The 14,462-nt window shown below is 42.1% G+C and overlaps 1 protein-coding gene across 15 annotated transcripts in view; it reads left to right on the top strand.

Moving 5' to 3' along the window:
• CADPS (calcium dependent secretion activator) overlaps window positions 1-14,462 on the top strand; it is a 481,138-nt gene that overhangs the window by 464,036 nt on the left and 2,640 nt on the right. For all 15 annotated transcript variants that reach the window (XM_042929883.1, XM_042929885.1, XM_042929886.1 and 12 more), the window contains one exon: window positions 12,512-12,616. In XM_042929883.1, coding sequence (XP_042785817.1) covers window positions 12,512-12,616 — 105 coding nt within the window. The remainder of the gene's footprint in view (window positions 1-12,511; window positions 12,617-14,462) is intronic.

Here is a 14,462-nt window from a genome sequence, read left to right as displayed (position 1 = left end):
AGGGGGCATCCGGCCCCTCGTGTCCGCTTTGCCACCCTTCTGTGCACTTCCCATGTACAGAAATTCCTGTTCCCAGCCCAAAGCCTCAGACTGCGTTTTCACCAACCAAAGACATTGGTCGGGCAAACATGGAGATTAATCCTCCTTAGCCTGGGGAATAAACGCTCCTCAGTGGGGCAGGGTTAATTGCTGAGCTTGGTGCAAAGATCATTTTGAGGCATTTAAGAAATACATGATTTTTATGAGTATAGCTGTTCCATGCAGGAGTTATTTCTCAGCAAAGGGCAAAAGCTTTGCCTGCCTTGCATTATTAGCCTAATTCTACTTAATTGTTTCCTAAAATAAGGGCTTCCTGAACACGCATTCCAAACCTTAATAAGTCTGTTGTGCTGCAAGTGATTCTGGATGGGGTCGCTGCTGCCCTTTTGGGCAGAAGAACCAGGGTGTCAGGGCAGAGTGCTGCTTGATCACATCTATGCTTGGAAAGTCAGGGACGGGGGTCGCTGAGGGGACGGGGGAGTCTCTGTGAACACATACGAGGATGCTTTGTGAAAAATGCATCTTTTTTTGTTGTTTGGACCTAATCCTCTATGAGCCTTCTTAGTTCTCGTCTCTGGGCTTCATTTAATTCTATTTCACAGTTTTAGAAATGTTGGCCCTGTGGCGTGTTTTAAATAAACCAAATAAATGACTGAGCAAATGCTACCAGATTTGTTCTTTGTTCTTCGCAGTCTCAAAACTCGGCCTTGAGAAATTGTCTCAGTCCTGGTATTAAGTGAAATGCCCATGTTCATCTTACAAAGAATTTTTTTTGGCTTTTTGTCAAACATGGTTGGGTGTTCAGATTAGAATATGTATACTGTTATATATCTGAGCTTTCTTAAGGAAAGTTTCCTTTTTGGTATAGGAAGTGATTTTTTTCATTTCCCATCTTTTGGGTTTAATTGTGGCAAAGTAAATATAACATAAAATTTGCCATGTTGGGGCTCCTGGGTGGCTCAGTAAGTTGAGCTTCTGAGTCTTGATTTCGGCTCAGGTCATGATCTCACGGTGCATGGGTTCGAGACCCTCACTGGCCTCCGTGCTGGTGGCACAAAGCCTGCTTGGGATTCTCTCTCTCTCTGCCCTTGCCCCACTTACACACGCATTCTCTCTCTCAAAATAAATAAATAAGTAAACATATATATATATATATATATATATATATATATATATATGTAATTTGCCATGTTAACCATTTCAAAGCATACAGTCACGTAGCATTAAATACATTCACATTATTGTGCAACCAATCTCCAGAACCCTTTTCATCTCGCAGAACTGAACCCATTAAACCGTAACTTCCCATCTCCCCCTCCCTAGACCCTGGCAACCACCATTCTGTTTTCTGTTTCTATGAATTTGACTCTTCTAGATATCTCCCATACGTGGAATTGTATAATATTTGTCCTTTTTCCACTGGCTTATTTTACTTAGCCTAGTAGCTGCAAGCTTCCTCGGAGCTGTAGCTTGTGACGGTATCTCTTTTCTTTTAAAGGCTGAATACTATTCCATGGTGCGTCTGTACCACTCTATGTTTATCCGTTTGTCTGTCGACGGACCTTTGGCTCTTATGAATAACGCTAATATGAACATGGGTGTGTAAATGTCTCTTCAAGAGCCTACGTTCAATCTTTTGGCATCTGTGCTAAAAAGCAGAATTGCTAGGTGTCTATCTTTTCATAATAGTGCTTGCTTGGGTTGAGGAACTGGTGGGAGAGTGGCATTTGTGTTTGAGTTGAGATAGCATTCACGACTGAAAATTCACATTAGTGCCTCTGCTTTGCCATCACATGCTTTCCTGTCAGTAGGTACCTATCTACTGGTTTTCTCACTCAGAGAAGGTGAACTGTTGCCAACCATATCTTACAGGTATTAGGAAAGAAAACCTTTTGGGGTCTGTCACATCTGCTTGCACGTTACCTCTGCCATATTGAGACATGGGATTGGGCAGAATTCATGGGGTTTCATGCAGTCTGATTGATCCAGGAGCAATAAACTCATTTTCAGACTGGCTTTGGCTAGCTTGGATAGTTTACAGAGATTACCCACAAGTTGATCAAACCATTAATTATATATATATGTATATACATACATATGTTTATATACACACATATATACACACATACATATATATACATATATATACATATATGTATGTGTGTATATATACATATACATATATGTATGTATATATGTATGTTATGTATATATATATATATATATATATATATATATATATATATAATGTATATATATATATATGTGAGGTGCCTGGGTGGCTCAGTCGGTTAAGCATCTGACTTTGGCTCAGGTCATGATCTCGCAGTCCGTGGGTTCGAGCCCTGCATCAGGCTCTGTGCTAACAGCTCAGAGCCTGGAGTCTGCTTCAGATTCTGTCTCTCTCTCTCTCTCTCTCTGCCCCTCCCCCACTTGCATTCTGTCTCTCTCTCACTCAAAAATAAATAAACATTAAAAAAAAAAGTTAAAAAAAAAAGAATGTCTTCCAGAGAGACACCGATGTATAGTCCACGTAAGCTTAGCTTTGAATTAAACTCTCCTGCTTGATTTGCTTTCAGAAAGGATCCTTTAGGACTCTTACTTCCCTTGTATTTTCCCTCAGGCAAATGGTGGTAACAGGCCTGACTTGGGTGAGAAGGAGGCAGTGTGTTGGGTCAGGATCCAAGTACAGGTCAGGATCCAAGTACAATTTTGATCATTCACTTGAAATGTCGGTGCTAGAGACACTTGTTGCTGGATATTTCTCCACATTTCAGGTTTAAAGTTGAAATTTTGTCTTGAAAAGGTTATAGCTTATTTCAATAAAAAGAATATTAAGGTAATATTTAGGCCTTTTCAGAGGAGGTTAAAATAATGTTGCTCCCAAATGCTAAATTCTATACATGTTCCTATTGAAGATTCAACTGTTGTAAACAGTGACAACTTAAATCAAGCTTTAAAAAAAATTGTTTCACTGCACTATATTCTCGTTATGAGAAGGCAGTACAGCAAAGAGTAGGTGAATGGTCTTGGGACTAGGTTGTGGGTAAATATGGGTCTTGGAGCCTTGGTTTCAACAAGGTGCTTCTGACTTCTCCATCAGTCTGGATTGCATCAGACTTTGGGGCCAGGTATTCCAGAGTTTAGTACCTTGAAGAGCCACAGCAGTAAGACAGCTTTACAAAGACCTCAATGAAATGGGTTTTTAGACATCCAAAGAATTATATAGTTTTTAAAAAGCAACAACAACAACAACTCCACTAAAAAGGACTTTTGAGACAGCCTGGAAGTTCATTCTGATTACCCAAATCCTCTGACTTCGATGTCTGTTTATTTTTTGGTGTCTCTGTGCTTTTTTTAGCTGAGCGTCCTGAAGCGGGGACTGGGAAATACCCATTTCTAGGTACGGTTGTTTTGGTGAATCAAATCCTGAATTACAGTAACACTTGAGTAAAGCAAAAGATGATGCCTTTCAACTACGTACCCATTTTTAAAAGCACTCAGATGATCTGCCCTTTAGGAAGTGTGGCTTCAGCCCTTGGGGAACTTTGACAAATCTTGAAATTTGCATGCGGATGCTTACTGCTTTGCCCATTCGGCATACATGGCTTGAATGTGCCAAGGTTTCTTTACCAGACCCTCTCTGAATCTGGAATGGAACACTGAATACAACCAGATCCCTGGCAATCCTCAGACCCGAGAGACCCACGGGGCTGTGGAATTGTGGCTTGGGTTGACAAAGCTATGGATACTTGGTAGAAGTGTAAAGAAACCCTGGATGATGCTTTTCACATGCTCTTAAATTACCCATATTGTAAGGAAGAAATATGCACTGAAAGCTTCAAACGTAAAAGATTTCATTACAGTATTTCAATACAGTAGTTTAAATAGGTTGCGGGTTTTTTCCCCCTAACTAATAATAACCCACTTTTGTCACAAAAAGCAAAGTGAAGAACTTAGTCACATGGGTGTGGTCAAAGTATTATCTTCCTCTTTGACTCATTGCCAACAAACAGAATGCCCTTCCTTCTTGAGACACTCGAGGCAAGGTGCTGAGGCAATTTCTCTGAAGCATGGCTCTGTGGAGTTAGAGAAAGGGTACTTTCCAAAGAAAAAATTAAAACCTTCCAGCATTCATTATGCTTCTTCAGCCCAGAAATACAGGATGGTTATCAAGAGGTTACACATTGTCTGTTTACACAGACATTTTTAGAAGAACGGAAGTTTCTCAGAATGCTTTGTGCAACCCTACAGAGCTTACACTTAGAAAGATTCCTTATTTGTGATGCAGGGTGTGATGGCGTGGCTGTGGTATTAACAGCTAACATTGTAGTATGTGCCTGGCACTGTGGTAAGTCCTCCAGACCTATTAACTCTTTTAATCCCCAGAGCAACCCTAAGTAGTTGTTATTACAGCCCCCATTTAGCAGAGGAGGAAATCGAGGCTCGGAGGGGTTAAGGGACTTACCAAGATTCAAACACAAGAAAGCCCGGTTCACGTCCATTCTCTTAGCCACTAGGCTGCACTGCCTCTCAGCCTCCTATGCTCCGGCTCTTGCTAGCTCCCAGATCACTTCTCCGAGTCTCAGTTTCCTCCCCTGTGAAACGAGACTACAAGTGATAAGAGAAATTCAACTGTTGAGAAGTTAGCCACAGACTGCCCAGGCTTTTAGTGCTGTGTCTGCCCAGCATATATGGCTTGACCATGCTGGTTTCAAAGGAAATATGTATTTAGAAATGAACTAACGATAGAACTCCAATCCTTTTAGATTTCAGCTATCATTTATCCTAGGATATATTAGAGTGAGTCACAAATTTTTAATACAAGAAGGTGTGTGAAGTTTCTGCGTGGTGGTTATTGTACCTTAGGCCCAATACCGTAATTTCAAAAAGAGCTCATTTTTACAATATTGGGCGAAATATTACGCTCAGTTATAGGCATGGGACAACATGTCTTGTTTGGCATGTGTATATATGCGTATATGTTTTACTTAAAGCGAGACACTACCGTATGCATGTTATACTTCAGTACAATGCTTTTGTAGCGTTTATTTATTTATTTTGAGAGAGAGAGAGAGAGAGAGAGAGAGCACACGCAGAGCCTGACTCAGGGCTTAATCTCACAAACCGTGAGATCATGGCCTGAGCCGAGATCAGGAGTCGGATGTTTAACCAACTAAGCCCACCCAGGTGCCCCAATCAAATTTTTCTTTAAAGAGAAAAGCGACAGAGGAAGAACTGAGTTTTGCGCTAGACTGTTTTCATTGGCTTTGGGACTCTGCCTAAAATTGTTTCTTCTATAACATTTTCTGATGGTGCCCTCTTCAATTTCACGTGAAACCAAATTTCCCCAAGGCTCTACTATTTTACTGTCCCTACTCACCGAAGACTTTAAAGTTTATGATGTATAATTTTTCAGCACTGAAATTGTAATCAGTGTTATAACTTTTGTATCTCCAAACTGTTAAGAAAATTTGATCCATTGTGATAAAGGTAACTTTGCTAATTGTATTTCACCTTGGAAACTCAACCTGCCCACCGTGAGAACTTTCTCCCAGCATTTGCTGAGTTACTAACCTAAAAGAAAAGAAGAAGAGATCAGATAGGGCTACAAAGGAGAAGGAAAAAAAAAATACATGGATTCTAGCTAAGAAATGGCATGGCCTCATTCCCATACAGCTTTTTCTAATCATTTCCATTAAGTTTCAGCAGTGATGGTCTCTCTTAGTCCTTTAAGGTTGTTGAGTGGTTTTCCCACATTCTGCTTAGCAATGTTCTAAGCTCACAAAAAGTAGAATCTTTTCAATACCAAGTCAAGCTCAGGTTCTGAGGGAAACAGGTTCAACAACATTATCCTACCCACACCCTTCTCCTTTGAGAGTTTTGGAGCTGAATGGCTTTGCTGAGGAGACACCTAGAACTGGAGTTGTCTCTCTATAAACAAACCATTACGTTTTTTAATTATTGAGTTGAATGGGACAGCTCATACAGAAGTCGTGGTAAATAACCAACCTGAAGCCTATCCTACCACGTACTGATGCTTTGTGACCCCAGAGTACTTATTTAATTTACCTATGTGCTTTTTCCTCCTCTACAAAATGAGGCTGTTAATAGTGTCAACCTCTTAAGAGTTCAACTCAATGACTGAATGATAAACTGCTTGTAGAATGCTGTGCATAGCACTTGGACATCGTAAAGGCTCGGTGTTCCCTGCGTAGGTAACTACAGGTTTCCCTTGCTATCCGAAAATAGAGTTCCTGTGAAAACCTTCCTGAACTGGAATGGTGTAAAGAAACACCATTTAGTTTGTATGGAAAACTTTTTGAGCATTCTCAGACCTAAACCATAACCTTTTTTAGGCTTTTCTTTTTTCTTTAATCCTCTTTTCATGTTTATTTATTTATTTTGAGAGAGCAGGACAGAGAGAGCATGAGCAGGGGCAGAGAGAGAGAGAGAGGGAGAAAGAGAATCCCAGGCAGGCTCCAAGCTGCCCCAATGTGGGGCTTCATTCCACAGTCTGCGAGATCATGACCTGAGCCCAACTGAAGAGTCAGACGCTTAACTGACTGAGCCTCCCAGGCACCCCAAGGCTCTTCTAGTACCTTAGGACACATCTGGCTGAAGGATGCATAGAATAAATGGAGACAAGGCACAGATGCTCACAGAGGCAAGTCAGACCTGTGGCAGCTTGAGACTGAGATGCTGAGTATAGTTCCCGCGGAAGGAGTTTGGTGGGGCCACTCTCCCTGCCCGGGGTACATGCTCCCTGTATAACAATTCATTGCAACACAAACCCAGAACGCTGCTTTTGCTTTTTGCCTTTTCTCATTAAAGCCAAAGTCCTCTTCCAATTTCTTTCTGATAGCAAAAACGGGTGCTAATGTAGGTCTTTCGTAAAAGGGAAGTGGCCTAAGGCAAACTTTGGAGAAGTGGGGGATGGATACCTATACTTTTGTTCATTGTGCCCGTGTGTGTGTGTGTGTGTGTGTGTGTGTGTGTGTGTGTGTGTTGGCGAATCGTGTGCGAAATAGTACTTCATTTAAGACAGTAGACTCCAACATCTTATACGCAGTCCGGTGTGATAGGGGGTTGCTTAAGTGAAGGACATACATTACCCTTGTGATTAGTGCGAAGGGAAGCACACTGAAGAGTTCTCCGTTGGGCCTCTGTTCCTTGTTGTCATTGCCCCTCACGTGATACGTGGGTAGCTCGGAAAACAAACGAATCATTAACAGTGAGGTCTCTTTAGGACATCAAATTAACATCAAGACGGGAATGCCAGTTTCAAAGGCAATACATATTTAGAGATGATCTAACAATAGAACTCAGATCCTCATCCGTGTAGGAATTTAGACTCGTCGAGGTGGCCCTGAGGGCGGCAGAGGTAAAGCAACATAAAGCCACGCCACCATATAATCACACCCTTGCTTGCTGATGAGGGACTATCCCAATCTAAAGTGGAAGTCCGAACCTCCTATTGGCCAGCGAGGTGTGAATTATTCATTTTAGCTCTCAATCCTGCAGCGTTTCCTGGTGGTAAAATTTCCCCGGGGAACAGTGAACCCAAGGGCAGAGACTAGGGAGAGGTGAATGAGTCACCTCTCAGTTGTAAAATTTAAGGGGGAGTCCAAAAATATAGTAGTCAAGGTCAAAAATATTTTAATGCATCTTTAAAAAATCAAAACCGAGGCAAATAATCCAGGGTGAAAAAATATCAGAATATTAAAGACAATATCCATGGATCCTGCATGGGCAAGACCCCGCCTCACTAGCCTCCCCCTAATCCTGGCTATCGTGCACCCCAATATTACGGAAGGGACGTTGTGTATAAGGATTTCTCTGCACGAAGTCGGTGTGTTTACAGGGCACAATACCTGAGTATATCTGCATGTTAATTAAGCTCCTACTAGAAATGAATCAAGAAAATTCCTTTGTGTTGTATATGGAAAGGACAGCTTTATGTTTCTGTGTGTAATAATAGTCACGATATTTTATTGAGTGTTTAGTATGTGACAGTCACTCTCCTGGTCACTTTACATAATTGTCTCTTTTAACGCTCACAGTAATCCTATGAAGTAGGTACTGGTTTTAACTCCAAGAGGAGACTGAGGGTCAGAGAGTTAAGTAGCTTGTTTGAAGGTTATCCAGCTAATAAGTAGCCAACCCAAGCTGAAGCTGTACTTTATCCACACAAAGTTGAAAAATCACTCGTTATTTGTCCGAATCCTTTTAATCCGTTATTAAATCTAGGTCAGTATAGTTTAAAATGTGCTTTATGCACCCAGGATGCTTGTATGGGTTTGGGTGATGATCTACCACTGAACAACTTTACGGTGGAATTGCGAAGATGGAGTTTGTGTCCTGTAAGACTTAGACACGCAATTCCAGAGGTGCTCTAGGACGAGCAGTGTTTTCCACCACCACAGGGTTTCTGTGTTCACTTGCTCTCTCCTTTCTCCCTTGTTCTGTGGCATTTCTTAGTGTGAGAAAAAGACAGAGAAGCACGGGCTGATAATGGTGATGGTGATGGAGAGGTTAGTGATGGTGGTGATGACGGCAGGAACTAACGTTAATTGAAGCCTTAATAAGTACCAAGTACTGTGCCGAGAGCCTTACTAGGATTACTTCCTCTCACCCTCAAAAAGACCATGAAAGGCTGATGAATCCCCATTTTCTGAAGAGGAAACTGAGTCTTTGAAACCATAAGTAATCTGCCCTAGATTACAAAACCAGGGAAAAGACGAGTAAGGCCTATGCTCTTAATGACTACACTGTAGAAAGGAAGAAGAAAGACGAACAGGCAGAGTCTCCGATCAGCCTTCCGGGTCCTCCTAACTAGAACTTTCAGATCTGGTTGCAACTCCTAGAGGAGTCCCCAGTTTTCCCAGGGACTTCCTTTAGATGGGAAACCTTTTGGGTTTTAGCTCCAAAACCTCCACATAATTATCCCCTTTCTTTTAAAGGGGCCCTGGGTACTAGGATTTTATTTCTCTAGTGCCTTTTTAGGATTAAGGTGACCTTATTTAGGGAGTTCCCAATGAATACACCTGAACTAAGGGGAGGCTGGCAAAGGAGTCGCGATTATCCTTACTTAGTCCATGTTGTCAGTTCACGATTTTATTCTTAAGGGTTTAGAGTGCATTTTACCAAAATTTTAGTGTCCCGGGGTTAGGATATTTCTGGAAAAGGCACATCTGAACCCAAGATGAAACAAAATAGGAGGACTTAAAATGTGTTATTTCCTCTTTTGAAGAATCATAACCAATCTGCTTTATTAGCATCAATCTCAAATAACGCAAACCTGAGTAATAAGGACCACGCGAGGACAAGCAGGAACCCAGATACCCAGCAATGGGCTGGTAAGCGTGTAACAACTGGCTTTCTGGGAGGGAGAATGCCCTGGCTTGTGGTGTTTGCCAATTTCCACGGTGTAAAAACTCCCACCAAGGCCTATTTCTAGCTGTCAATGTGATATCCTGAATATGGAGTTGGAAAGAGGTGCTCCAAACCGACTCTCATGACCGGCACACTATTGTACCATCCTCGGGAGGAGTAATTAGACGATCAGCTGTTTCAGTGCAGTGCCTAATCCTGAAGAACTGCCTCTTCTGAACTCACTAGCTGTGTGACCTTGCTCAAGTCGCTTCACCTCTCTGGGCCTCTGTTTCGTCCTGTACAGACGATAATATGGAAGCTGTTTTTCACCTCTAACATTTTAAAGTTCTAGAAGGCAGTGACTCCTGCTTTCTCCGACATCCAAATGCCTTTAAGCGCCTTTCTGGAAAACCAAGTTAGCGCTGTGCTGTATCCAACTTCATCTACTGAGCATAAGGTTTGGAAAGGAGTGACTTACTCCCTTTTGCCTCTTTAAATGCGTAGCCAATGGGGCATCATACATTTTTTACACTTCTTTTGCTAGATGTGAGATCCAGGAGGAAAGGCATGGATGTTCCAGGGCTTTGCTTGTTCTCCTGGGGTGGGAATCTGCAAGCGTGACACGCTGAGCCATCGCTGTATGCATTTCCTACCTCCCTATGCTTTCAGCAGCAGAGACAGAGTATTGAGAGTATTCTACCTTTTTACTTCTGTTTTTATTGTTTGCTCTCTAAAAGCCATTTGACAAGAATGGGAATCACTCATACAAAATGAGGACGGGGGTGGGGAGGGTGGGGAGGGTCGTTATTTTTTTTTTCCCCCCTGAAAGGTGGCACGTCTCTCAGCAAAGAGAAAAAGGCATGTTGCACAAGGCTTGCTGGCAGTGATAGAAGCCAGCGCCGGTTTGCCTGTTGTCACAGCCAAAGCAAAATGCCACCTCTGCCTAGGAGCCAGAGTGCCACATTCCTCTTTTGTGTCCCTGAGATGCACCCGTCATGTGGCCCTGGATGTGTAGGTTTGGCCAGGAGGTCCCCATGTTCTTCGAAGGTCATCTTCCAACCCCAGGAGGTACAGGAGAGGGGGGAGCAATGCTCCTGACTCTCAAATTACATTATTTGAGTCCCCAGATTGCATGTCAGATAAAGCCAGCAAATGGCATTTGAGGGCTGAGGTGAACACAAGAGAGCCCCCCACTTGCTGAGAGTAAGGTAGGGCTGCAGAAACACCAGGAACCTGGTGATATTTCTGTCTCCAGACCCCTTCTTAACAAACCCAGATGCAGTGACAGCAAAAGCTCCAGAATCCCAAGGCAGAAGGTGCCAAAAACACTCCCCAATAATCACTGCCTCTCCCCTCCCCCCCCCCCACCAAAAAAAAAGTTTCAGTAAGATATTCTCACTCCTAGAGGGGAAAACCTGTCCACGCCTGAAGCAGCTTGACCCCGGGCGAACCCCCTCCTACATGGAGTGAACTGTGAATCTCAAGGGAAAAAATCCCCACCCCCCACCCCGCCTGCTCCCTGGGGAGGGACAGAAGGTTCCTAAAACTGACGGTTTCGCCTCCATGATCTTTAAAAGAGCAGAAGTTGGCTGTGAGGCTGCAATACCGCCTTGATTGGGGTAGTGTGGTCTCTGTTTGCGGCTGGGCTCCAAAGAGAGCCACAATTGGCTCTGATGAGGAAGGAGCCTAGAAATGAAAGATTGCAAAGAGGGCTTCTGAACGCCATGGCTGAGACTGTGTCGTTTCTTACAAGGTGAAACTTGGCAGTTCTACCTTGCGAGTAAAAACCCAAATTAATTTTTTTTAAAAGAAATTAAGTCAGAAACAAGGCTTCAGAAAAACTGTGAGTGTTAGGCATAAACTGATTTTGGATGATCTTTAGGTGAGAAAGGGTGGAGTTTACCATCAGAAACATGTTTTTATTTATGCTTTTCAAATCCCCACTGGTGCGCAGTGTGTGCGCGTGTGCTTGTGCGCGCGCACGTGTGTGCGTGTGTGTGTGCGTGCGCGTGTGTGTGTGTGTGTGTGTGTGTTAGCATGAGAGCAAGCGTCGCCTCGGTTCTGTAACTACTCTTTTTCTTACATGTTTGCTGTGCACAGTTCATATAGATGCCCTATAAATAAATATATAGGTCCATCCACACCTTTTCATTTTATTTGTAAATTGTTTGGTATAAGCGGCAATGCGTAATGAAACCTGGTGAAGTTTAAAAGATTAGATTTTTTTTCATACTGACACTTCATAACACTGTTCATATGTCTCTGAGTGAGATTTATGAATATATGAGCAGTACTGCAAAATTATACCGCACCAGAGACTTCCTGCACCACAGGGGTGGCAGTCTAAAGTGACACAGCTTCAAGCATTTTTCACAGACAAGAAGCAAAATTTAACCCCCTTAAGGGGAAGTATGATTTCAACAGCTTGAAATGAGCTCATTTGTAGATGTTTTTTTTCTCTCATCTTCCATAATTTTTTGGTGTTAAGATTAAAACAGATTGCACAGCCAACGTAAGGGCATATATGCTGCCCAGAGTGTAATTTGGCCCTTAAAGAGAAACCTTCATTGTCTCTATCCCAATGCCAATAGGGTCACTGAAGGTAAACTTCACATTCAATTCGTAAGGCTCTCAGCCGGATTCCCAGAATTGTCCTAAGCAGACAGGGTCTGGGTTTTTTCAAAAGGTAAGTAGCAGGTGACATCCGTTTGTCCAGTGGAGAAGCCCCATCTCCCTGGGCATCTGAAATGGTGGCATTAGGAAATAGACAGTGACTTGAATCTCAACTGAGTGAAACTAACCAACAAAAAGGAGAATCAGAAGAGCAAAAGATGGTCTATAGGAATCGATCGTATAGGAGATGTCTGTAGCGGGAGAGTTCTGTGTTAGATGCTAAGTCCGAACCCATTTCTTTCAGGCCGATCTGGTACCTTGTGATTTTGTGTCAGTTAATGTTCACGATGTCTATGCTCTCCAATTCTCTTTAACCGTTTAGTTTCTCCTTGGAACAGAGCAGGTGCTCAAACGTGGCCTGTTCCCTCTACTCTTTGAATGCTTCGTGATGTGTTGGCTGGAGAACTTTTGTCTCTTTTTTCAGCAATGGTACAACAGCTCCATGAACGTGATCTGCACCTGGTTGACAGACCGGATGGACTTACAGCTTCACATTTATCAATTGAAAACACTAATTAGGATGGTAAAGGTAAAAGAAAAAATAATTATTCTTTTTTGCAAATAGCTTACTGAAATACATTTCATTGTCAAGCTGCAGAACTTCCTTAGCACAAAGAATATTGGTTTGCATAGAAAACAAGACGATTTCTAAAATAGCATCTCGGGCAAGAAAAACCTCTGAAATCACTTTGGGATGCATGCTTAATTTATTACTCAGACATCAAAGGAAAAATTAATAAAAAGGAATTTGACATTTTATCCAGGCCAGAAAAATACTTTATGTATCTGTCATGCAAAAATACTGCAGCGGCCATCGTGCCCTGTGCATTAGACTTTCAAAAGCTGGCTTTTGGTACCATTATGCTAATCACATCAATTACCAATTTCATTTATGGTTTAATTAAATAAAATTTTGCCACAATTAATGTAATAGAAATATTTACCTCCAGCTCTTTCTAAATATGTCCTGTGATCATTATCAGGATGCAAATCATTATTGTTCTCATAGTTAATTGAACTAGTTTCTCTTACAATGCGTGTATACAGTCAAATGGAAAGGATCACAAAGGTGAGATAACATACCCTGAAAGTAGCTTTTTTCCCTGTTCTTGTGTGTGTGCCTTGGACTAATGATAATTATTTCAGCGTGAAATCTCAGTGGTTTACATGAAATAATAAGATCACAGAAGGGGGTAAATACGTTTTTGATCATTTCAGTTTCCATTTGATGCTTCACCATAGAGGGTTTTAAACACTCAGATGCAAAAATCTCATTCAAAGCACAGAGTGTCTGTAAAAATATTTTAATAATAAAACCTAGCTGAATTTCTATTTCTTAGCAGTTTTCCAGAAGTCCCCCCCACCGCCCAGCCCCAGCTCTACCCCCTAGCCCCTCAGCCCCCCACCCCCCCACCCCCGCCCTATTTCTTAGTCTCTTTAGGATTAGCACCATTTCATTGAAGGTGTTCTTCCACCCCAGTGCTGACTTAAAACCAATTACTGTTCCGTTGAGTGTAATTAAAGAGAATTATTATCATCTACATTTGATCTCACAAAGCGTCTGCCCAGGGAAGGTTACCGACAGCCGTGTACTACAGCTCTTAAAAGAAATGTATGCACTCGGAGTATAGACCCAGCCTAATTTTCATATTTTTAAAAGTTCACTTCCTGAAGGCAAGCTCACTAGCCATTGCCTCAGCACTTAAATTCCATTTCCCGGGCATAAGTACTCTTCTTTGGGGGAATTTTTTTTTTGACACTGACTGGGTGGACATGAAAAGAAGAGATTAATTTTAATATTTTAAAATACCTTCCCATGACTGATATTAGTGAATCTATGTTGGGAATATTGGAATTAGCACTATTTAATTAAGGAAAAAATGTAAGTCCGAGAGGAGGCTTATTCTTAGCCTTCTGCCAAAAAAAAAACCCCAAAACAGAGACGTGAACCACAGGGAAGGGACACAAATGTCACTGCCAAAAGAACTCCCTCACTTTTGCCAGAGATAGGCCCAGCAAAACTTGTGTCGCTGCACAGAGGTGTGAAGCACAATTCACAAGCACCTTCACCAGAGGCCTCTTCACCAAGCACCTTAACCAGAGGCCTCCTTCTCTGAGACGAATTTCCAAAGATAGTTGGCTTTCTTTCCTGCCTTCCCATCCACTCCCTTCATCCATCCGTTCATTGATTATTCACCAAGCATTTATTCACTCATCCAACAGTGGATAAATATTAGTTGAGCTCCTCCTTCTGTTACAAGATGGAGAATTTAAAAATGACTGGATACAGTCCCTGTTTGTAGGCGTCTAGAGTTGAGTTGGGGAATGCCGCTCTGGAATTTGAATAAAGGGGAGAATATCCGGCTGCTTTCTAC

The sequence above is a fragment of the Panthera leo genome, chromosome A2 (assembly GCF_018350215.1).
Source record: "Panthera leo isolate Ple1 chromosome A2, P.leo_Ple1_pat1.1, whole genome shotgun sequence".
Lineage (NCBI taxonomy): Eukaryota > Metazoa > Chordata > Mammalia > Carnivora > Felidae > Panthera > Panthera leo.
This window is presented reverse-complemented; position numbering and strand designations above follow the sequence as displayed.